A 26,490-nucleotide genomic window follows, 5' to 3' on the forward strand; every position below is an offset into this window, starting at 1 on the left:
AGTAAAAAAATCACCTGCTTCATGTTTCTCTGCCTCCCCGTTTCCTACTCTCTATCTTCTTTTTATTGGATTCCTGGTAACAAGCCCTTTCCCAGTTTCTCTACACAATTGGCACGTGAACGTGAACAAACGTCGTCGCCGCCATGTCTATTGATGGCGTCGACAGTCCAGACAATTGCTGCCAGAGAGGGCATTGTCCCACAAGATATTAAGGCGAAAATAACTATATTTTTTATTTTGATGTCGGAGCTGAAAATATGGGTCGGTTGAGTAATGAGAAACAGAAAAAAATAGGGTCACCCTAATACGTATCATGCATGCATACATTCAGACGGACATGCGTGCAGACAGACAGACAGACAGACAGACAGACAGACAGACAGACAGACAGACAGACAGACAGACAGACAGACAGACAGACAGACAGACAGGCGGACAGACAGGCGGACAGACAGGTAGACAGACAGACGGACAGATAGGTAGACAGACAGACTTTCAGTCAGTCAGTCAGTCAGACAGGTTGATTAATATAACTGACTAACTGACTAACTAACTAACTACATACAAGCAGATCAGACCACAGAGATAGACAAAAGGCAGATAGACATGACGACACAAAGTCTAGTACTGTTACCAGCTGCAGTCACAACTTACTAATTTTGAATAAAATCAGTTATATGGTGAAGAAATTCGTAGAGTTTTCCAAGCAACACCAAACACCAGTTTCCGCCAACACGCTGAGGCAAAAGTTAGTTCATGCTAAGGACAAACCCACTATAGTGACAAACAAAATAACATCGTTTAAGCTATACACAGTGAAAAGATGCGGGCTGCCAAGGGTAGTATATTGGTGAATCAAAACAAACTCTGGACAAACCAATTTACCAGCACAAAAGAGTAACTTCATCAGGTGTGAGGAACTCTGCAGTATATGCACACCTCAACAGTATGAATCACTCCATTGACAATAAGGATGTGAATTGGACAAAGAACACAGGGGGTTCGAAAAAGGGATGGAGGATGTCATACATGTCAAACGGGAGGAGCCTTCTCTTAATAGGATAGGGGCACTGCGTCATAACTTGGCAGTGTACCGGACATATATGATTTGACTGCCTTTTAATGACATTTCGTTGTGTGATATCTGTTTCATTGATGCTGGTAGATTGTTTCAGTCCTTAATGGCGTTAACATAAAACGTTTTAGCAGGCCCACCTTTTAACCATTGACAGATGAAAATCCCCCCCCCCCCACACACACACAATACATTACATTACACGAATAAATCGTAGGCCTGTTTCCAGTGGATGTACATGGCCATCTAATAGGACTGTTGTCAGAAGCAAATATCTATCACAGGCACATGTTAAGTTTGTCGACCTCAGATTTGTTTACAATATATTAGAAAAAAAGTAAACGTATTAATTACAACCATGCCAGGTAATTTACAAAGGGAACTGGAACGGGAACCAAACAAATTAGTTACTCTAGCCTATTAAACGTATAAACATCACAATCACCTATATCTCAGGGGTGTCAGAAGAAATTGGCATAGTTTTCCCAGCAACACCAAACTCCAGTTTCCTTCAAACCCGCAAACAAGCTGAGGCAAAAGTTTGTTCATGCTGAGGACAAACCCCCAAACAAAACAAACTCTGGACAAACGAATTAACCATCACAAAAGAGCGATTTCATCAGGTGTGGGGAACTCTGCAGTGTAAACACATCTCCAACAGTATGAATTACTCCATTGACAATAAGGACGTGACTTGGACAAAGGACACTGGTGGTTCGAAATAGAGGAGAATGAGGTCATATCTTATGTCGAGGAGGCGTCTCTTAATAGGATAGGGGCACTGTGTCATAACTTGGCAGGCGCGTACAACTGTTACACTGTGATATTGGTAGAATTCCTCGACGGTTTTCATAATCACATGACAATTGTAATTCTACTGTGTCATGAGCCAATCTGTCATCGACCTTTGTCATCAAAATTACAGTAAGTCCACTAGGATACAGATTGTAAATTATCTCGTTATTAATTTCATAAGTGGATGATTGAGAATATTTATAGACAACTTAAACTATGTTTCAATTTCAAGCATTTTTTCGTGAGATCCTCGCTTTACCCGCCAAAATAATGCTACGAAGGATCCTTGTTTTTCTGTTACTTTTTAATTTGACACATATAAAACCTTTTTAAGCTAAAAAATATTCACTAATTAGGATTTAAATCTAAAAAATATTCACTAATTAGTGTTTAGGGAGTCACCAGTTTTTTCTGCTGGGGGAGGGGGGCGGTAAATCAGGGGCCCCTTAATTTGGGACTCAAAGAAGGGGGGTCATCATTTTACAAAGTGAATAAAGGGAATCGCCTTATTTTCAACAACTGGACGAAATCATGAACCACCCTGCTGTACTGTGAAATTTTCATACAACAAATGTATGTGCATACAATAAACCATAAACCATGGCTATAAATATACGTTCAAATATAACATAAACTCTTTGTCTGTTGATACATCCCTAGCATATGACATGAAGTCATAAGATTGCACCTTTTAAGCAACAGTTTTGTTAGAAATGACTTCTCAATATTGCAGGCCATGAGTTGCATTGTGTCATCGTGCACGGGTAGCTGTACACGAAATGAAATACCTTAAAATTTATTGGATGGACTGACTCTAAAATCTGTGCCTCCATTGATCTGATCATGTTTTATTGCACACAAACATAGCCAATAGAGACATATTTTCAAATAATTTAATGAATTTTTATCTCTAATCTAACTGGTAACTGACCTCCACTGTGCAGGTTTTCCTCAAACTTACTCACTTTCTACTTGATCTTTTTTTTAAAAATATTATTTGTGTCAATATGACTTGAAATGATTTAAACTTTTGAAACCCTATAATTAGTGATTCTTTTATGATATAACTAAGTTGTGTTTTACTCCAAATGGTGTTCATTTTTCCAAAAGCTCTTACCGTGGGAGGGGGACACCACCTCCCAACCTCCCCCACCCGTGCTTGTATAGCAGGCGCGCACGCGCGTAGCATGCACTTCTCCCCCCATACTGTTTCCAGTTCTCTTCCTACTTTGAAACTTACTGAAACCCATGGGTTTACAATTATATTAACTCCATTTCTAATATTGTACTTGACAATTAGCTGAATTAATCTATAATGGTAATAGTTCACTCAATCTTAGAGATCTCCTAGAACTTTTGGTTACTAAACCATGAATATTTTGCATATCCATGAACAGACAATCATACTTCTCATAGGGTTCCTGTCTAAAGAGCTTTATACATGTGAAGCAATGGATTTGGGATAGCAATTTACCAGATACACTTAAAATTACTGTAAATGTAAGAAGTAAAATTAAATATGCAATGTGCTGTATTGTGCTTTCAGAATCTAGAGTGTCTTTTGCAAGCACAAGAAGAATATTACTTGTCAAAAGATGTCGGGGGGGGGGGGTTCAGTGTGTTTTTTTATTTATTTTGGCCAACATGTTAATTGAAATTTACAAGCTGTCCAGAAATTTCAATTGAAACATGTTTAGAATAGAAATATTGAAAAAAAGACCCCGATTTGAAAGAAATTAAGAACAGGTGTTCAACAAATTCAAAGTCGTTTCTATGGTGATTGCAAATGTATACAAGTTAGTTCGTGATTTATAGCAATATGCAATGAGATTAATTTTCATGTTGTACTGGCAAACAAACAGTCATGCTGGCAGGTTTTTTTGTTTGTGTTAAACTGCTTTTCTATTTAAACATATGTAAGTACTTTCTCTAACTACATAGCCGTATATCAATACTTTACGCCCCCTGTCGTTGTCTGTCTCTGTCTGTCTCTGCCTGTCTCCCTCTGTCTGTCTGTCTGTCTATCTGTCTCTGTCTGTCTCTAACACACACACACACACACACACACACACACACACACACAATACATTACACGAATAAATCGTAGACCTGTTTCCAGTGGGTGTACATGGCCATCTAATAAGGCTGTTGTCAGAAGCAAATATCTATCACAGGCACATGTTAAGTTTGTCGACGTCAGATTTGTTTACAATATATTAGAAAAAAGGTACATGTATTAATTACAACCATGCCAGGTAATGTCTGGCATGTTAGGAATCTATAATTCTTGATCGTTGTAAAGCAAAACTCACGACCGAAGATTATCAGTTTGGTTTCAAACAAGGTCATTCCACTGATCTCTGCATTTACTTGCTTAAGGAAACGATTAATTATTATCATAATTACAATAGTCCTGTTTATGTTATGCTTCTTAGCTGCAACGAAAGCTTTCGACCGAGTTAATCATTGGTCACTTTTTTTAGAAACTCATTCACCGGGGTATTCCAAAGTATGTTGTTCATATATTATTGGTCTGGTATCGTACACAACGTTTCTTCACGCAATGGGGTGGGGCTAGGTCGTCACTATTTTCTGTTGGGAATGGTGTTCGGCAAGGTAGCATTCTTTCCCCTTATCTGTTTAACGTTTATATGGATGATCTTAGTAGTCAGCTGAAGTCATGTTATAAAGGGCTGCAATATTGGTGGCCGAATGATAAACCATCTTATGTATGTCGAGGACTTGGCCCTTATCTGTCCATCAATTGCAGGTCTACGCTCTCTTGTATTTATTTGTGAAATGTATGGTGTTGGCCACGGCATTATTTTCCACCCAAATAAGTCCAAATGTATTTATGTTATGCCTCGTAAATGTTTAATTAGAGTTGAATGTTTACCTTCAGTTCTGTTGGAGATAAACCACTTAGTATTGTTCATGAACATTCTTACTTGGGTTATACTTTGACAGACTCTATGCATGATGATAGTGCAATCAAGCGCCAAATGAAATGTTTTTACAGCCAAGCCAACATTTTACTCCGTAAATTTGCACTTTGTACAATTGAGGTTAAGGCTACATTATTTAGAACTTTTTGCTCGAATATGTACTGCTCACAGCTGTGGTCATTGTACAATAAGAAGTGTCTTAACAACCTTAGAGTTTGTTACAACAATGCGTTTCGCATTCTGATGGGTTACTCGCGAGATTGCAGTGCCAGTCGTATGTTTGTACATCACTTAGACGTAAATTGATGTACAACTTTTTTGAACGTATCGGAAACAGTGATAATAGTTTAATTGCAATAGTGCTCAATTCCGATACAATCCTCTATTCGGGATTCATAAACTAGATTTGTTGTATTTTTAAATGTTTTTATTTGTTGATGTGTGTATTTGTGAGGTTGTCTTTTTAAAGTCTTACTTGTTTTAAAATGCTGTTTTTTATGTATTAATAGTTTTTTATCTATGGGATGTTTATAAGCGTGTTTGCGTTTTTTTCTTTCCCGAAATAAAGTTTAATAATAATAATAAAAATAATAATTTACAAAGGGAACTGGAACGGGAACCAAACAAAATAGTTACTCTAGCCTATTAAACGTATAAACATCACAATCACCTATGTCTCAGGGGTGTCAGAAGAAATTGGCATAGTTTTCCCAGCAATATCAAACTCCAGTTTCCTTCAAACCCGCAAACAAGGCAAACTTTGTTCATGCTAAGGACAAACCCCCAAACAAAACAAACTCTGGACAAACGAATTAACCATCACAAAAGAGCGATTTCATCAGGTGTGGGGAACTCTGCAGTGTAAACACATCTCCAACAGTATGAATTACTCCATTGACAATAAGGACGTGACTTGGACAAAGGACACTGGTGGTTCGAAATAGAGGAGAATGAGGTCATATCTTATGTCGAGGAGGCGTCTCTTTATAGGATAGGGGCACTGTGTCATAACTTGGCAGGCGCGTACAACTGTTACACTGTGATATTGGTAGAATTCCTCGACGGTTTTCATAATCACATGACAATTGTAATTCTACTGTGTCATGAGCCAATCTGTCATCGACCTTTGTCATCAAAATTACAGTAAGTCCACTAGGATACAGATTGTAAATTATCTCGTTATTAATTTCATAAGTGAATGATTGAGAATATTCATAGGGGCGCTTTATACATGTGAAGCAATGTATTTGTGACTGCAATTTACCAGATACACTTAAGATTACTGTAAATGTAAGTAGTAAAATTAACTATGCAGTGTGTTGTATTGTGCTTTGAGAATCTAGAGTGTCTTTAGCAAGCACAAGGAGAATATTTCTTGTCAATAGATGTCGGAGGGGGTGGTCAGTGTGTTTTTTATTTGTCAGAGGGGGTTGGATTGCTTTGTGGATGGATCTAGGGAGGGCACTATTTTTAAGTATAACACGAACAAGAAGTCACCGGCCCATCCCCGGCCGTAAAACCTGATCGCTCCCTTAAATCAGATAATTTGTTTTTATCGACAGCACAGATATATAAATAAAACTGGAAAATATTGTTGAATTTCTTGTATAACCCACAAACTCAAGCTTGTTTCCAGTGGAGTCCATACAGTGATTCAAGAAAGTGACGGGATAAGCAAAGATGTAATAGTAAAGAATAACAGAAGTAGGGAAACGTTGAGGCAAACTAACTAATAATGAATAAACTCGCTGTTTTCAGTATTTTACATTTTTATAGTTGTATACTTTAATTTGACATTTCCATAATTGTATATTTTAATTTTACATTTTCATAGTTATATATTTTAATTTTACATTTTGATAGTTGTATACTTTAATTTGACATTTTCATAATTGTATATTTTAATTTGACATTTTCATAGTTATATATTTTAATTTTACATTTTGATAGTTGTGTATTTTAATTTTACACTTTGATAGTAATATTAAAGAATTCATGTAAGAAACAGGGACAAGAACAAATATTGACATGTACCACATTTCAGCCAAGGCTATATGCCATTGTGGAAAGGATTTTTTTCTTCCATCACAATCTAAAACACAATGACCTCCCTATTCACAATTTTCAAAACAGCATGACCCCCCACTGCCAATTTCAAAAACAGTGTGACACCCCCCCCCCCCGGCTGAAGAAACTGACCGGTCCCTAAATGTCCATACATTTAATATCATAACTAGGCCAAAGCCCCTAAGCTCGCACAGCTGGGTAGATTCATTTGTGATCGGCTGCCTCACGATGATATACTTGCGGGCGCTGTGCAAGCTATTAAACAAAAAATTTATGTGCATAAAATAAACCATAAACAAATAGCTATAAATATACATTCAAATATAACATAAACTCTGTCTCTTGATACATGATCCAATACATATGGTGTGGCATCACAACACTGCACCATGGCCACCTTTAAGCAACAGTTATTTGTTAGAAATGACTTCTCGCTATTGTACGCCATGAGTTGCATTGTGTCATCTTGTGGTATAAAAACTTGCGCGTGTAGCTGTACATGTACCACATAAGAAATGAAATACCTTAAGATTTACTGGCTCTAAATTCTGTTCCTCCATTGACCTGAACATGTGGAATTGTGCACAAACATAACCAATTTAGGACACTTTGAAATAATATGTGGCAAACACTGTGACTGAAAGTGCCTGACCCAGTCTGTGTCTAGATATTGGATATTCAATGTCCATGTATATAGTTAATCTAGTTCCTATATATGTTTGTACATCTAATGTATGATAACTACATTCATCTCCATTAGAAGTCCCAAATTGATTTATGGTTGAGATCAATAGTTCAATGTAGGGTAAAAACTAAATTCTTTTAGTGTAGGGTGGGGTGAGAGGAGGTCTTTTATAATGAAATCTTTTTTGTACCCCAATACAAACAATTATAAAAATGTCAGATTGAAAAATGGGGAAATAATTGTTATGCATGGCAATAAAATACATTTACTGTGCATATAAAAGAGCTATTTTTCCTCACTACATACTGGCTTTGTATTCATAGCACTACATGATACTACATACTGATTTGAAATTGTTTGTGTTGTGCACAAAAATTTCGCCAATTTAGTTAGAAGGGGATGGGGAAGGGATTCTGAGGCCTTATTAAAAGAATTAGTTTTTTACCTACTGATCTCACCCCTAAGGTGTTGATTTATCATACATGTACAAACTATTGAACTGTTACTTGGCATAGCTATCATACGAACTACATGTCTTATCATAAATTACTTTTCTGTGTTTGTGTTTCACTTCTTCTCTGATACCTGTGACCATCACCAAGTTTACTACATATTACCAGGCTACATGTGAAACCCCATTTTGTCTTGCTATTGTTTTAATTACACCATAAACTACCAAGAAACAAATATATTCCCAGGTGAACACAATATTAATCGGATTCTCGGAGAATATATATTTTGTGAATGACTGATAAACAAAATTATAAACACAGACTTGTTTGATGATGATCTAGTAAAGGGCTACTTACTGTAGCCAGGACTTCTATAGTACTGACACGGTGCAAAGTTCGGAGGAAAATTAGATTTTACATCTCCCCTGGAATATCTAGTATCCACATAGAGTGACTGTATACTGCGAGTAACATTTTGTCAGCAGATCATAATATTACATTTCCTCATCATGTTGCCAGCAATATACTGGACAACATAGCCAATAGTAAGTGAAATGAATTAGTAATCTAGTTTAGAAACTGCTGTAGTACAGAAAACATTTTTATGAATAGAATCTGGCCAGTGTGTATTACTATATATACAAATGTACACTGGTGTCTACAATATCTTAATATATATATATATATATATATATATATATATATATATATATATATATATATATATATATAATATCTATATAATCACTAACAAGATTATATATATATATATATATATATATATATATATATATATATATATATATATATATATATATAGATGTATATATATTGAAGTAAGCTTAAGGTGAAAACTTTGTTTTGAGTGCACACTTTAAATTTGTTACATACAAGTTACTTGCAGTGCACTTTTTTATATAGCAGATGCTTTGTTTCTGATGTGAGTGTTGGTTGTGCAACATTGCTGTCATGGAAACAGTTATTTTTGTTCATGGCTTAAGTGTATATTTCATCTTAAATTAAATGTGATGTGATTTATCTAGTGCTGGGTGTCAATAAAACTACAGCTACATTGTCATTATCATACAGCTAGCCTGTTGAGTGTTCCTTACCCCAACCCCCCTACTAAATAACAGAATATCCCAATCATTAAATATTGGCTATATAAAACTCATCCTGATAACAAGATCAAATATATCCCAATGACATATGTGGGGATTATCTAGTCCATACGAAAAAAACGACAATAGTGTGTGCTGTAATTCTGTTTACTATTGTTACGTAAATTACCTGAGGTCAAGGACCTAGGATTACTTCAAAGGCTTATTTAAGCCCTTTCTAAACATGAGTTTGACAAATGAAGTATATTTCTGAAAGTTTCAGCATTACCTCTTTCAGAAAATATGAAAATGTTTTGCATCAGGGGTGTTATTTTTAGTCTGTACGAGTACTGCTGAAGTTAGAAATTGGACACGCAATTGTTGCATGTAATTTATTAATATAACACGAAGGGGCGTATAACCCTTCCCCGGAACTCTCTAACTTAACCAATGGTAATGTCAATCGCTACTGTTTATTTATTTTTTATTATATATTACTTTTGTCCTGGTTGCTTAAGTGATGCACATATACGAATCATGTGATAGGCTGTTACCGCCTGTGAACACCCACCTACATATATATAAGGCACTCTGTATGCAGTGAAATCCACATTCTGAAAACCCAACCAAATGTACTGAAACAGTCATCATCTTCGTTCTATTCATACCATGGCACAAAACGCTCCACTGCCGTCTAAAAATATAGGCGTACTTGGCGTCCCTATACATACAGGACAGGTAAGTCTAACATTTTCATTTGGCTACAACTTTCCAGTACAAAAGTTTAAATCGCTGTCACTACTTTCAGTCAAAAAACAGAAAAATGGATTTTTTACCACCAACGGCTGTTAATATAGTCGTTTCTGCTACCACATCAAAGATTTTGTTCCGTTATGAATTACAAAAGATTATTTTGTTAAGTTTAATGAGTGAAGGATATTTGTCAAGTTCTTTTTGAGAATTTTTCTGGGCAGCATATCGCGCCAATTTGAAACAAAAATATCGATAATGCATTTCACTTTTTTAGTTACTTTTGAAAGTTTTAAAACTCCGGGGAGAAACAAATTTTTGCTATCAAAAGATTGTGTTCGTTAAAGATTATAGCATTTTAACCGAAAAGTAAACAAAACAGCCAAAAAGGAATTGCACCTTGTACACTACACCGAATTTCAAGCAGATTGAGAGACACTGTAACTTTATGAGTTTTTGGTGGTCACTTTTGCTTCATTTGGGAACATCTTATAAGCTTGTTATTCTAACATCTAACCAGATGTAAACTGAATGCGCTCCATATGGGTAGCCTTGAGTTTTTTGTTCCTAAACATAATAATTGCTGGAATGCAAAAAATCTTGGCTATATAGTAACAAGATAAACCCCTCAATTGGCAAAAAGGTGTGCCAAACTATAAAAAAATCTGAAAGGACTTTGTGATATCAATCTAAGTATGTAGTGGAACAGGCCTAGGTGCAATGGTTTTTGAAATGAAATTTACAGAGATACCCATACTGTGACAAACAGACATTTGCCCTTGCATACATAACAAATGTTAGGATTGCTTATTGGTATCATTTGGATATGAACTTTTTTTTAAATGAACTTTTGTTTAGAGTGTTATTTCTTTGATGGATTCACTGAATATTACATTAAAATTCCAAACTTGGAAAAGAAAGTAGGAAGCTGCATAAACCGGAGTTGAATGCAGTGATTTCTAGTCTTTGCAAAGAATCTGAAAATAAACAGAAAAACCGTGTCTTCATAACGAGTGAAAAAGATGAAATTTCAAGTACATACGAAAAGGAATTGTCGTTACTGTCGATAGTTTACCGCACAATACTAGAGTGTACAAATCAATGGCATAGTATTAGTAATATTTACACGTATGTGATGATGTTGTGCGACCAGGTCAAATTAACGCAAAACAATTTCATGAATTGTGCAAGACATTTAGCTCTACAGCTGTAATTTTTGAAGTCCCAGTAAAAGTTGGTAGTCTAAAAAGTTGTTCATATGCTCGCTAGCTCTTCTCAGTACAGGAAAGCTTGCCGTCCTCGAGTTCACTCGGCCTCCAGGATCCCCTAATACACACTCCGATACACACTCGTTTCCATGGCAAATTATAAACAAGATTCAAACCCTCGTAACATGGCTGGTACGCATCAAAAAGCTTACATACCTCATGGTTAACATACGATACAGGTCTATACTTTGATTCTATAAACTCCCCATCCTTATGGAACACTGAGTTCAAGAATTTGCCACATGCCACAATGAAGTGAATTTCCATGGCTCTCAAATTCGTTTGTTTTCTCGAAATCTAAATATCGAATGTGGACAGAATATTATTGATATATATATTTTGATATACGTACCTTTTAATACAAGCAACCCAAATATTTTGAATGGTCTAGAACGAAGCCAATCAACGTTGGAAAATTGGCGAAACTTTGACCCAATTCAAACAGTACAGAACCCAGCACCATAACAACATTTGCTTTTCTCATTTGCATCGTCCTGGTTATGTTGGTTGTGGTTTATTTATCATGATGTGCGACATTTAGATGTTTGGGTCAATACTCAAATTGGGATAGGTCAAACTGTGACAAGAGTTTCCAACTGTTTATGGTTGTGCCATGCGATCTATAAGCTAATTAGCGACAACTTAAATTACGTAAATCCTTCATTAATATTCATGATATGTTTACCAAAACCTAATCAGTTCGAGCCATTACCCTAAAGAATATGCGAACAAGAGCCAGTTGATTTTTAAAAAGTAGTGATACAGACAGACAGACGGACACCCCCCCCCCCCACACACACACAGAGAGACTGTTCATCCATAATATTATAACCTTCCTTACAGAAGGTAAAAATGATGAATCATATCCATTACAACTCACCAGGGTCGCTTTCCGGAGACAACACACTCGCAGACGTTTGAAATGTTTTATTCATGATCGACGTCACTACTTGTCGATCGCGATGTCATATTTTTCCCGGGCAAACCAGGATAAAGGAAGGCGGCCGAATGAGGTGACTTGTCAAAAGCCAAGATGGCGGCCACGAATTATCACTTCATAGACGAACTTGAGTTTTTGTGTACAATTACTTAGTGCTCATTAATTTTGATTCACCTCTGCGAAAAAGTTCATGGAATTGGTCATTTACAATTGACCACGGTATTTAGAAATACTAAAACTCGTCGGCACAATGGTACCAACGAATGGTTATTTATATCATGGTCGATGAAGGCGCACAGTACAAGGATATTCGAGTATGGTTATATAGCTGGTATCGGTACATACAAAAGACTTCGTTTAGCTTTAATTTCAGGAAAGCGAAGCTCCAAGGACTGTGAGAGAGTCTACACCCCCCCCCCATACCATTATTGATAACATATTTGAGTATGGTAGTCCCAGAACATTCAGGATCCACTTTTGTACTGAACTTTCCTTTTGATATACAGCGTCATGCAATATACTTTAAGGGGGAGGTGTCAAATTCAAAAAAGTCGATAGATTTTTCTTACACTTTGCATACTTAAACATTGATATCTGAATATGTAAAAAATGCGGAGAAAATACTATGTCACCACCTTTGTTTTCAGGATAATGACCGTTTCTTGTATGTACATATATATTTGTGGGTCAAAATAAGTAGATTACAACAATTAACTACAACATGATTTTTGACAGTTAAAGATTATCCCCAGAACACCAGACGAACTTATGTATTTAAGTGCAAACACTTTTTGAAACTGTTTTGTTAGGTATAATAACATACTCATAATGTCATACACCTAGGCCTTGAATAGTATTGAATCACCTCATCGATCAGTAGGTAAACATATATATACACAGAACAGTACAATAAATTCAGACAAATTGATTTCGGGGTTCGCACCTTAAAATCATCACTTCAACATGATTACAATTTCAATGTTACTGTACTACTTATGGATAAAATTGACCTCTAATTTAAATGTACAATGTCTAATTATTGGTATTGTAACAATTTTCAGTGGATTATTCATTGCAAATTTATTGGTTGTCTCATTGAAGAATATCTGCCCTTGTTACAGCTAGTGCAACTTTATTAACATCCATTTGACAACTTAGTTGTCGGCTTGTTTAACCTTGGTTGTCGGCCAGGAATGATGAACAATACACACATATCTGTTTTGCGTCTCATAGGATTTACATAATTTATGAATAATTAATAATTAATGAATTCATACCCCGTAAGCTTAAAAGGCCGTACCGGCGTTTTATTTATGAATAACTACTTGAAATATAATGTTGGACGAAAAATAATCGAAACGAAACACACTGACGTGCCTTTCTATTCTTTACACTAATTATGTAATTTATGTATTTGCTTTCGCTCTCTCTTACGACCCTTTGTTCAACAACGATATTAGCAAAAGCAAGGAGTTCAAAATGGACCTACTGCAATGAAAGATGCTGGCCTAATAGAGAAGATAAAAGAGTTAGGTAAGTACAACATATATATGGGCAGTGTTTTCTTAGCGTATTGCTTTCACATAAATGCCCCTAACAACGGAAGATAACTGAGAACTTTTAGGAACATTAGGAAAAGGAACCAAAGTCATAAAAGCGAGGCGGTTTTTGAAAAAATAAATTATATGTACACTTACATGGTTTTATAACTGGAACACGTTGCTGGGTTATTCGGCTAGACAGAGACAGAACACTGGAGGAAATACCTTCATCAAACAGTTGCTGAGACAAATACCCACCTTTTTGCTTACTTTTAGGTGCCCCTCTGCTTCCCCTTGAGTATTGCCATGTAGATTACTTTGTGCTCACTGCACCCTGTAAGCCATCCCTAGTGGTCACATGACCCTGACTAGCCAATCCCCAGTACACCTTGGCATTCGTTCGATATTTCGGGCGTAACCTTGAACTCTGCATGTTTCTATCCTCTTGTGCCGAGTTTATACGAGCTATCGTCTTCTGAGTGGTGAACACTTCGCTGAAGATCTCAGCTAAGTCGTTCCTTTTTCTTATCGTGTTCCTTGTCATTGGCTAGTTAGGGTCATGTGACCACTAGGAGATGGCTCACAGGGTGCAGTGAGCACAAATTAATCTACTTGGCAATACAAATGAGTAAGCAGAGGGACACCCAAATGTAAGCAAAAGGTGGGTATTAGTCTTATACAGAAATTTCGGTAGAAATTACAGTTCTGTTTTCAACAAAAGGCTACCAAACTGATAGAGACCCATTTCAGCCTTTGTTAGTTTGGCTGTCAAGGCCAATAGCCCAACTATTTCAAGCAGTCTATCTTGCATGTGATGTTTTCTGTGGAAAATTTTATGATGTCATTAGTTGCGTCAGGGTCAAAGTTTAATATTTATTTATGACTCCTCACTATTTGGTTGTTTAGTGAAGAGTTGATAACTACTGAAACTAAGGGGGTCTTTATTAATTACAGGTTGGGCAATGGTGGGGTCAGATTTCAGAGATCGCCAGTTCTCGAGGGAGGGCCATATTTTCAAAATGGGATTAGGGGATAGTCACATTCTACTTTGACTTCAGACCATCTGATCTGGGCTTTGATTCACTGTATTATCTAACTTTGTATTATTTTATGCTTTTGGCATCCCATCACTGCCACTGTTACCACATCCCACCATTGTACTGTATTATATTATAGCATTATCAATTCCAGTGAATTTTGTGACGTCATCGCTGTACATTATTACTGATAATGTACTCCATTATTGGGTATCGCGGCCCCGGAACGAGCATAACAATACAAGCTTATTTGTTCTGTTTCTTCGTACGACTAGGTATTTTTTCGAAATGTATGTTGTTACTTATGATTGTCATTTCCACTGTTTAAAAATACAACGCATTCATGAAACAAGTTTGTCTTCACAGCAGTTCATTGAAGTGTATATGTGTGTGTACGTGTACGTACGTGTGTCGCTATGATTAGTATTCAGCTTCCGGGCCGAACATGGCAGACGATGTTCAGCGCTGTGTATATTATACGTTGTTTTGCGTTTCTCGGTCTACAAATTCACTGGAATTGGCAAAACTATAAAATAATAACAATAATGTATGCCCTCCCAGTCCATAATGGACTCAAGCAAACGTTGCACTCCATAATGGACTCGGCTGTCGCCTCGCCCATTATGTCGTTCAAAGTTTGCTTTCGTCCATTATGGGCTGGGAGGGCGTACATTATTGTTTAAATATAAGTATAAACATATTAATCAAATCACTGCTGACAGCCATACGGTGCACGTGAATCAAATATTAGTTGTGATGTGAGAAGAGGAATAGGTCTCACATGGATGAAGGGGGAACAGTGACTGGAGATCATGTGGTGAAGTGACGATGTTGCATTAGGTCCAGACAATGTTGTGTGTGCCCATCATCTGTTTGGAAGTTCTGGCTTTCGGCTTTGTCAATTAGATCCAAACCCGGGACTTAGCCTTCGTACAAATTCACTATAGTGCTAGTAATGAGATCCGGCCAATTACAGCAATGGCTTTAAATTATCAACTAGGTGGCAGCGGTGGGAGATTTCCATTGATTGTGAGACTTGTGTCCGTTTTCACATCTGACAGAATTTTAACCCAAGTTTTTTTTTTTTTAAATTGAATGATGAGGGAAGGGGTCATGCTTTATGATTATGAGACAGGGTCACGTTTTAAAAAACGAAATCAGGGAATGGTCATATTTTACACAACAAACCATGCCTGATTTGCCCCTCCCTTCCCTTTGTAATTACTGAAAGCTCTCCAAATTCGATTTACTTATATCGTGACCTCTAAACGTTATCTGTGATATGAAATCAGAGCTAACATAGAACCAATGGAAAAGAATTCATTTGTAAGACACACTTGATTGTTCTTTAATAAAATGTTTTCGTACAGGTGTTTAGAAGCCATTGTTTTGGTTCATATACCACATCATTCATGATATGATCCAATAATTAAACCATGCACGCACGTGTGTTTATAGAAGGAAGTGGATGTTATGTTTACGCCTAAAACCACAGAAATGTAAAAATACACACCGTTGCATGTACGTGTGTAGTTCAGATGGTAATAAACCAGGACCGGGGAGAGTGGGAGAGAATGGACGCCATTATCATTAATGTTTATTGACAATATTTATATGCTTATTTTCAAAATTAGAGTCTTTATTTGTGAATATACATGAATACTTATATGTTTATTTTTTAATATTCATGTTTATTTACAATATTGATATGCTTATTTATGTCTATTTATGAATATTCGTAAGTTTGTTCATAATATCCATATATCTGTTATATTATATATTAGTTTATTTGTGAATATGCGTATGTTTATTTAGGAATATTCATGTTAACTCATGAACATATTAATATGTTAAATTATGAATATTAGTATGCATATTTATGATATTCATATGTTTATTTCTGAATATTCGTACGTTTATTTATAATATCCATATATCTATTATATTATGTATATGTTTATTTATCAGTATTCATATGTCTATTTATCAATATTCACATGTCTATTAATTCATAGAAAATGAAGTCGAGGACTATGGAGATATCGTGTTTATAGATATCGAAGATGATCCTCCCTTTGGTATAACTAAAAATCCAAGGAATGTTGGTGCAGCAAACAAAAAGGTAACACTTTCCTACAAGATTTAGAAAACAATATTCAACTTAGCACAGTCGCTAGAAATGTATGTCAGCATTAAGTGATTTCACGTGAAATTTTATGTAATATATTTCACGAAATATCATATATATTTTGTTGTTGTTGCTGCTGCTACTACTTGTTGTTGTTGTTGTTGTTGTTGTTGTTGTTGTTGTTGTTGGTGGTGGTGGTGGTGGTGGTGGTGGTGGTGGTGGTTGTCCCTTTGTTTGTTGTTGTTTTTTGGGGTGGGGGTAAGAGAGGGGTGACATTTCACCATCACTCCATCAATTTTGTAATTCTCTCTTTGAAAGTTATATAAGTGCATGTGTTTACGAGTGGGATGGAAGACTTCGTTTCTTTCAATTCGTAAATCAGAAAAGACTGAAATTGTAGCAAAGCCACCTTATACTCTTGAAAATCCAGACTTTCCCTGTCACACGTCACTTGTAGTTCTTAAAAGAACCAAACTCTAAATAAATCAGCTGGTTTATGGACAAATATATAACTTTATTTTGAGTATGACCACTTTAGATCAGAACTACACAAACAAATTTTAAACCCTAGTAATCGTAAATAATTCGATTTAAAACATCTTTGAGTGCTCATACTCTGTTTTCAGTTTAATAATAGGATGTGTTCATTTCTTCATGGTTTTGCTTGTAGATTTCAGACATGGTGTCAAAGGTCATCCAGGATAACAGGATGTGCATTAGTTTGGGTGGTGACCATTCCATGGCCATAGGAACAATCCACGGCCATGCCCAAGTACAGCCTAACGTGTGTGTGATATGGGTTGATGCACACACAGATATCAACACACCACTGACGTCAGATTCTGGTAACATCCACGGACAACCTTTATCTTTCCTTATACATGAGTTAAAGGAGTACGTCCCTCAGGTTCCTGGCTTTGAATGGGTTGATACGGTCATCTCTGCCAAGGATGTCGCCTATATAGGAGTCAGATCCATTGACGAGGGTGAAAGGTGAGAGCGAATAATTATTACAATTGAAATTAATCAACAAGCGGCTAAAAAAGAATGGACTGATCATTGGTTTTGGAGATGATCTTAGTCAATGATGAGGTATTACCAAAACATTGCATGGCGTCCTACAACAAAATTATTATTAAATCAAGTGTGGTCTCGCTGTGGAAATGATCACAAAATATAACGAGACGCCACACGTATGGTTTTGATTGTTGATTTAGGAATCAACTAGCCTGGGATTTTAAATTTTGATTTCGAACCATCCCAATCCGCATGGATTCCAGATTCCAGGCTAGTAGGACTCAACATACTGTGTAGCTAGCATTGTGTAGATTGCAGGTCTTTGTCAACCATGTTCATTTCTGAAAGCCTTGTAAAATTCCCTTTTTACAGTTTCATTGATTGTCATAATAAACCTCATCTACAATACAGTACAGTACGAGGGAGGGGCAGCTGCCCCCCTCCCCCAAGACTTTTACGGGGGAAAAAAGAAAAACATATTAAAATCGTTATACTACGTGACTACTCCTAGCACACGCGCTTTGAATTGGTGGTTCATGCACTGTGCATTTTTTCGCGAGTAATAGTATTGAAAGTCAGGAAGACAGCAAGTCATCACAATAATGTCAGAGAGTAAAACTAAAAAAAATGACGTCGTGTCCAGCAGTCTATTTTGACATTTGTCACGAAACAGACAGGGTAAGCATACCACTTTGTATCACGTAAAAGGAAAAGGTCGTTGAATGTGGGGTCGTCTGCATGCAGTGACTCCGAAGATGCGTTCGATCTAATTTACATTTTGTTCCTTATATTAAAACATTTAAGGTTACTGATTAAACGGCAGATCGCTTTTTCGAATATTTGGTGGTCCTGAAAAACTATTAAACTAGGTACGTAGTTTAAGATCCTCTCTTTGAAGATCCACTTTCGATTGTGTTCGACGATGCCGAAATGTTATTTGATATAATTATCTCATTGCACTGACATTAGCGTTATTTCGCAATTCATTTTGAAGCAACAATTAGCTATGGAAAGAATGGCCCTGAATTTTTAGCAAACAGAGCTGTACCTTCGACATCAAAATCCAACCTTCAGTTTTCATTGTAATGATAATGACAAGGAGAATCCACTGAGTTCACCTTGAGTTCCGACATAAAGTAGAGCCATAAAAATTTCGGGAATGACAGAAAGAAAATCTGTTCAAAATGTTAGTTCTACTTCCCGTTGTACCTCCACAGACAGTAGGGCAAATAGTTAGGTAAAGAAGGGGGTTATTTTGTTGTGTTACTTTATTTGAGAAAGCACCATCAATTTTTTTATTTAAAAACTTTTTATTTAAAAACGTTCTTTTTACTTTGAATGTGACATATTTTCGGCGACTACTTTCAAAACATAAGACATTAGGCCAGCTGTTCAACGGGCCCGACCTACCCATATTTTTGGCATTTCAATATATATTTGTTTGGTGATGGGCAATAAAGGAAAGTTGAACTTTGTTCAAATAGCAAAAGGTATGTAGAGCTAATGACTTCGTTAACGTACATGTTTGTAAATGTCAGCGCAACTGAAAAGGACAAGAATATGTCAAGATGGGGTTGTATTTTCAAGCTGAGTAATTTGTATTAAATCGTAATTTCACACAGTATATCGTTATTTCTGTGTTATGCTGTCATTATTGCTAACGGTTGCAAGCTTTTACATGTAATATTTAATCAGAAAACTAGCGAAGGCCTGTAATTTTCTTCACATTCCCGCACACCAGTTTGTTTATGTATGTACATGTACATGTAGCGAGACATGTTGTAATGTAGTTGGGCATAGCCCTTCGAAATTTGGAATCGTAATTAGACCTTGTAATCAGCACAGATCTTCTGACATACATGTTAAGCTTTTACGACCACTCAGTTTGTCACTAGTTGCATATTTTATTTGGACTTAGAATAACAAAATATTTGGTATTGTAATAGCAAACCCATTTGTTTGTAGGTGTATGTCAGATGACGATTGTATTTTTTTAGTAAAGCATGGCCTTTGTAAGCATATTTTATGTTTCCATGGAAGCCACTATCCAATTTTAGATGACCTGTCTTACAATGGATAGCACTAGTGCATATATGACAAAAGTAAGGAATTTTGTTTGTAAACATTTTTTCTTCGAATTTTACATAAATTTTGCCAAATAATGCACAATATGCTGATTTACATATAGGTTACCATGGCGATATATGTTACTAAAATGATAACTATTTTTGAACTACCTACCTAAAATAGGGTGGTCAATATGCAAATAAACCATGTTATGATTAAATTTATCATGTTATTTTCCAGATATATAGGTGTTTAACAAAAAAAAAAACATTTTTAGTCTACTCTATGTTTTCATGGAAACAGCTGTCCGATTTTAGGCATGTTGTGTTACAACAGGTGGCCGCATCTCATACATGTCAAAACAAGGAAAACTTCTCATTCATTTTTATTTTTTCCATGTTTTATGTCAAATTTTGGAAAAAAATTGGTTACCATGGCAACATATTTTAGTAAAATGACCCCATTTTTCGAACTCATCATAATAACCAATCCCAGGTAGGGTGGTAAATACTAAAATAAAGTTTTTTATTATCAAAACTATGATAATTATATAATATTTATTTAATAATATAATAATAATAATATGACAGAACCCCCATGGCCTCGCAATGGACGGTAGGGCATACAGAAGTTATTTTCACGAGTGATTCGGTTTATTCTGCCGCGTATTTTCACGAGCGATAGCGAGTGAAAATACAGCAGAATAAACCAAATCACGAGTCGAGTCGCGGGCCTCGAGTCAGATTTATTTTGTTGTTGATCATAATATAATCCACTCTCAGAAAGTTCAAATTAAACAAATTCAAATTAAACAAATCGTTATGTTCAGAATCCGCCGAAGTATCTTCTATATAACAATATTATATGTGAAGTAGTGGTCGCCGGCAATATTTACAAACATAAAGTAGTTCGAAAGGTTGTTTACTCATTTGCATAACCAACAGTGAAAATACCTTGTTAATTTGCATAGTTATTTGATAGGTAAGGCACTAATTTGCATAGTTAATTATACCTCAGAACTTGCGATGGTCGAGAAAAATAGTGAAATACCTTAGGAACCAACAAATTATTCAAAAAGTGTGTAACGACAGGAAAGACACGTATGTGCATTTATTTGCTTATTTTCATCAGGAATTGGTTTTACTTTTGGATCTATTTATCTCAATTTATCTAATTTGCATAGCCATCAGTGAAAATACCGGTTTTATTTTTGACGTACACAATGGTACTATGTAATAATAAACTTTATTCGTCCACACAAATTCGGAAATTTGTTGAATGGTCGCCACAAGAGAGGCGCCCTAGTGCCCTAGTGTTGAATAAAAGTACCTGCCAGTCGAACATGCTTGCACCAAATGACTTGAAATTTGGCACATGGGTAAAACACTAAAATGGTATGTTTGTTATTGTACAACAAAGCCAATCGGTCAGATGGTCTAGTAGCAATCTTGGATTCAAATTAAAATGCCTCTAATTTGCATAATAATTAATCAATCAGAAATCTGTTAAGATGTTTTGTGGACCATGTAGCGAAGATGCTACATACCAAACGTCAGTCCGATCAGCCTTGTCGTCTTTGACAAGAAGATTCCAGGCTCAAGGGCTAGACAGTTCGTTTTTGCTTGACATGGATCAGTACAGGACCGTGACCTTGACCTCAGAATTTAATTTATTATGTGCATTTCTAATTCTAGGCAATATAATAGGGCTGGGGATGCAGTTTTTTTGGTTGAAATGCTCTACTATGGGACCAAATTGTTTTCCCAAATTTTGGGATGACATTTGACCTACTTTCACGTATCTCTTCATCTCTAGTGTGTGTGTGCAGGCGGAACGTCTCGAAACCCGTGATTGCTTCTTTGCAGCTTTATTTCATTTTGTTATTGTTAATTTGAATTCCCTAGAGCCATCACTGACATGCTTGGAATGAACTGTTTCTCCATCGATGTTGTTGATAAACTTGGTATAGTTGAAGTCGTGGAGAAGGCCATTAACTCTGTTAACCCAAAGTAAGCTACTTTATTTTTTTTTATCAGAGTATATTTCAGAGACTGGAACATTGTTCAAATAACACTGTGGTAGAAAACCTAACATTGCTAACAAGTGTCAATCATAGGGATACGTAGTATTTCTAAGATTATTGTTTTCCTTGTCTACAGACTCAAAATATAACATCTGTACCTCAAAATTGTATCTGAAAAAAAGTTATTTGTATCACAATATTGAGTGTATCGATACATTTGTAGCAGCAGGATTCGTGAGATATTTTCCCCTAGGAAAACAGCAACAATATAAGCAATAAACGTGTCCCTGTGGTGTCAGTGGCACCGAGTGGCAGATAAACTGTGCAAGTGACTCACTGCAGTTATTAGTAACAACGCGAGAGATGTTATCACTTATACATGTATGTATCTACACATGTGTGTCTGTGTTCGTGTTTAAAGTTGCAGTTACATACTAAGTCTATTAGTACAAACTAAAATATCGACCACCTTTTTTCAGTTGTATCCTTATCTCTGGCAAATAAATTCAAACTTCCCTTGACAATCTCTAAACATCATCGCGATGTCAGAACATTACACATCTACCGTACAAATGACACAATCATTATTGTCAACTTTTCTTGTAGTGGTGACCGTCCAATCCATCTTAGTTTTGACATTGATTCATTGGATCCAAATGAAGCTGCGAGTACAGGCACACCAGGTGAGTAAAAAAGACACTCGAGCTCCATATTGATTGAGCTGTATATCTAAATTGATCCAGCAATTTTTTTCCGTGAGTAGACAAGAACACGCCTAGGTGCTCATAATCATTTTTATCAAATATAAGATTATAAAATCATATTTTCAATAATGCTAAATTGTTTTTTTTAAACAAAAAAGTGTGTGAACGAAAAGGTGGGAAAGACAGACACCTATGGAAACGTCAATACATTAAGAAAGGAATTTCAAAATGAATTTTCCAAAAGAAGAGCAAATATAGAAAAATTTGTTTTATGTGATTTTGTATACAATGTAGACCATTCTTCAAATCAATGATATGATTTCTGTTTTGGTTATTTGTAGTTAAGTTTACGCATCATCGTAAAACACTACTCCCTCTACGGCAAACGTACATCATGTAACTTCTCTATCATATTTCAATGTGTCAACAAAATCGGAAATAACGAGGTTTCTGTACTTTAGAGGAGACTCCACTGTCAACAAATTTTGTTCACTAGCATTCACGCAAGCCAGAGCACACAATAGAGTTTCTGTTGAAGTTGTTGGTACATTTTGGACGGTGCCATAAAGGGGCCGTGGTTTACGATAATGATTCACTTGATACATGTAAAATGTATTTGTAGGGATCTTGCAATAATTGAAATAACCAATTAGTCTTAAATACTAAGCTGAAATCTTTCTATTTTTTCAGTACGTGGTGGTTTAACTCTCAGAGAGGGCATGTATATTGTTGAACAAGTTTACAAAACAGGTAAATAACAGTTCTGGAATATGATTTGTTCTTGCAAGTGGTAGGTGTACGGCCAAATCTATCTGATGATTCGTCTTGCTTTCAGTCAAAGTGATTGCAGAATTTGGTGTAGACTATAAGAAGTGATTATGGGACTCAGTTCTGACTACAGCGACAACTATCAGAACCAATTGTCTAATTCTAATGATCAAAGTATGCAGTAGTTCATATATCACCATGCATGGCTATGTATATGTATGGTAACTAGAAAAAATATATCTAGATGTAGTATTTATGAGTTCGATGCCGTGACTAAGCACACAATCCTCATATTATTATCAGTCTATAGCTAATCCCCTCCCATGAGTTCGAGTGTACCCAGATCTGCCGTCTAGAGGTGCCAAGAGTACTGTAGAAGTCAATTCAATCCCAGTTCTCGATTAATGTTGTCATATCGATCAGTGTAGTCATAAGGAGTGCATAAGATCATCTTTTGTTCTGGATCAACTTTTCTACACCTTTGCCAGAAAACTTTATACACATAAATTTAAACTCTAATCTGATCTGAGCCTTTAACGTATCAGTTGCTTCGTTGGCGATATGCCCACATCTAAGGTAATATGTCGGCATTGTCTGTCTGTCTGTCTGTCTGTCTGTCTGTCTGTCTGTCTGTCTGTGTAAGTTTGTCGTTTTCTTTTGTTCATCTGCCAGTTACTAGTACTGTCAGCCATACCAATGTTCTCATCAATATTTCAAAGCCTGACATCCTTGATTGACTCTGTTTATTTTTTGTTGTCTTTATTCGTTATCTATCTGCCAATCACTTTCAGCCTGACAAAAATTGCCATCAATATGTCAAAAGCAATTAATTGACGGCATTGCGGTCGAATTGAGTGACACGTGCACTCCGGATTATACAACATAACGATACCACTCTATCGATAGCGTATGTCACAGCCACTGCTTTCATATTTGTTATACAAATCAGTATATATTGAAATGAGTCTTAATTATGCGTCTTTCAAGTTTTCAATTTATCATATTGTGTCAGTTTGGTTCTAAATCTGGCTTTTTAGTATATCCCAAATATAGTTAAATAAAATACAACTCGGTAAAAACACCAATCCATGGAGACATTTTTTCATTAGTGTAGTAATAACAATAATGATAGTTTTTATACAGCTTTTCCCACTCTGTGCTCAAAGCACTTTACGATTATTACTCATGGCAGATACCAATAATTGCAAGAAGGACCTTTTTACTTCCTCAACTCCCTGGGGAGCATACAAACCATTACAACCTATATGAGCGCATTATGATAAAAGCATTCACATTGCAACCTCAATCCAATTATGTCCCCCAATTATACTGCTGGGTTGACTGAGGCACCGTCAAACGTGGTTCAAATCTTGCCAAAGACTTTAACCAATGCCATTCAGATACACAAACGGCTGTGACGAGGCGCGAACCTGCAATCTGCAGATTCCAAGTTGGTCACTCTAGATTCCAAGCTGGTCACCGTCTAGATTCCAAGCTGGTCACTCAACCATCACGACGTCAACAATGTATTGTGATTTCAATTAACCTGCATATTAATGATAGGATTTCTCCGTATCTCCATATTCTTGAGATTTATGTTGAAAATATCAATTTGGTGTACCACTTTTTATTATTCTTTGTTACTAGGTTTGCTAGCCGGTATGGACATGGTAGAGGTCAACCCTGAACTTGGTAACACAGGACAACAAGAAAAGACAGTGAATGCTGCCGTTGAGATAATCACAGCTGCCGTGGGAAGTAAAAGATATGGCAACAAACCAAGTGACTACGAACTTCCAAAACCAGAACCAGTAGAAGCTTAAGAATTTCAATTAAGTGTAATTCAGTAGCGTTTATGATAGATATGATAAGATATGACATGACGTGACATGGCATGACGTGACATGACGTGACATGACTTGATATATGACATGACATGATATATGACATGATATATTACATAACATGATATGATATATGACATGATGACATGATATATGACATGATTGCTACATAACATAACATGATATGATATATTTAAACAATAATGTACGCCCTCCCAGCCCATAATGGACGAAAGCAAACTTTGAACGACATAATGGGCGAGGCGACAGCCGAGCCCATTATGGAGTGCAAAGTTTGTTTGAGTCCATTATGGACTAGGAGGGCGTACATTATTGTTATTATTTTATAGTTTTGCCAATTCCAGTGAATTTGTAGACCGAGAAACGTAAAACAATGTATAATATACACAGCGCTGAAAATCGTCTGCCATGTTCGGCCCGGAAGCTGAATACTAATCATAGCGACACACGTACGTACACGTACACACACATATACACTTCAATGAACTGCTGTGAACACAAATTTGTTTCATGAATGCGTTGTATTTTTAAAAAGTAGAAATAACAATCATAAGTAACAACATACATTTCGAAAAAATACCTAGTCGTATGATCATGAAGAAACAGAACAAATAAGCTTGTATTGTTATGCTCGTTCCGGGGCCGCGATGCCCAATAACGGAGTACATTATCAGTAATAATGTACAGCGATGACGTCACAAAATTCACTGGAATTGGTAATGCTATAATATAATACATATTATATTATAGCATTACCAATTCCAGTGAATTTTGTGACGTCATCGCTGTACATTATTATATTATAGCATTACCAATTCCAGTGAATTTTGTGACGTCATCGCTGTACATTATTACTGATAATGTACGCCGTTATTGGGCATCGAGGCCCCGGAACGAGCATAACAATACAAGCTTATGTACGTATGTGTGTCGCTAGGATTAGTATTCAGCTTCCGGGCCGAACATGGCAGACGATGTTCAGCGCTGTGTATATTATACGTTGTTTTGCGTTTCTCGGTCTATAAATTCACTGGAATTGGCAAAACTATAAAATAATAACAATAATGTATGCCCTCCCAGTCCATAATGGACTCAAGCAAACTTTGCACTCCATAATGGGCTCGGCTGTCGCCTCGCCCATTATGTCGTTCAAAGTTTGCTTTCGTCCATTATGGGCTGGGAGGGCGTACGTTATTGTTTAAATATGATATGTAATATGACATGACATGCATGACATGAAGTTTAAATCTAGGAGTCGATACT

The 26,490-nt window shown here is 36.2% G+C and overlaps 1 protein-coding gene across 1 annotated transcript; it reads left to right on the forward strand.

Annotated features, from left to right (window-relative positions):
* Positions 1-9,788: 9,788 nt before the first annotated feature.
* On the forward strand, positions 9,789-25,185 carry LOC144440689 (arginase-1-like). Its single transcript, XM_078130073.1, has 8 exons — positions 9,789-9,857; positions 13,538-13,610; positions 16,671-16,777; positions 17,454-17,776; positions 21,772-21,876; positions 22,497-22,573; positions 23,285-23,344; positions 25,010-25,185. The coding sequence occupies exons 1-8, from the start codon at positions 9,789-9,791 to the stop codon at positions 25,183-25,185; spliced, it is 990 nt and encodes a 329-aa protein (XP_077986199.1).
* The last annotated feature ends 1,305 nt before the right edge of the window (positions 25,186-26,490 follow it).

Source organism: Glandiceps talaboti, chromosome 10 (assembly GCF_964340395.1).
Source record: "Glandiceps talaboti chromosome 10, keGlaTala1.1, whole genome shotgun sequence".
In the NCBI taxonomy this organism is placed as follows: Eukaryota; Metazoa; Hemichordata; class Enteropneusta; family Spengelidae; genus Glandiceps; species Glandiceps talaboti.

Excerpts from the sequence above, each read along its gene's own strand:
- LOC144440689 (XM_078130073.1), top strand. The coding sequence starts at position 9,789 with ATGGCACAAAACGCTCCACTGCCGTCTAAAAATATAGGCGTACTTGGC. Across the intron at positions 16,778-17,453 it reads TTGGTGCAGCAAACAAAAAG|ATTTCAGACATGGTGTCAAA; the intron begins GTAACACTTTCC and ends TTTTGCTTGTAG. Across the intron at positions 21,877-22,496 it reads ATTAACTCTGTTAACCCAAA|TGGTGACCGTCCAATCCATC; the intron begins GTAAGCTACTTT and ends CTTTTCTTGTAG.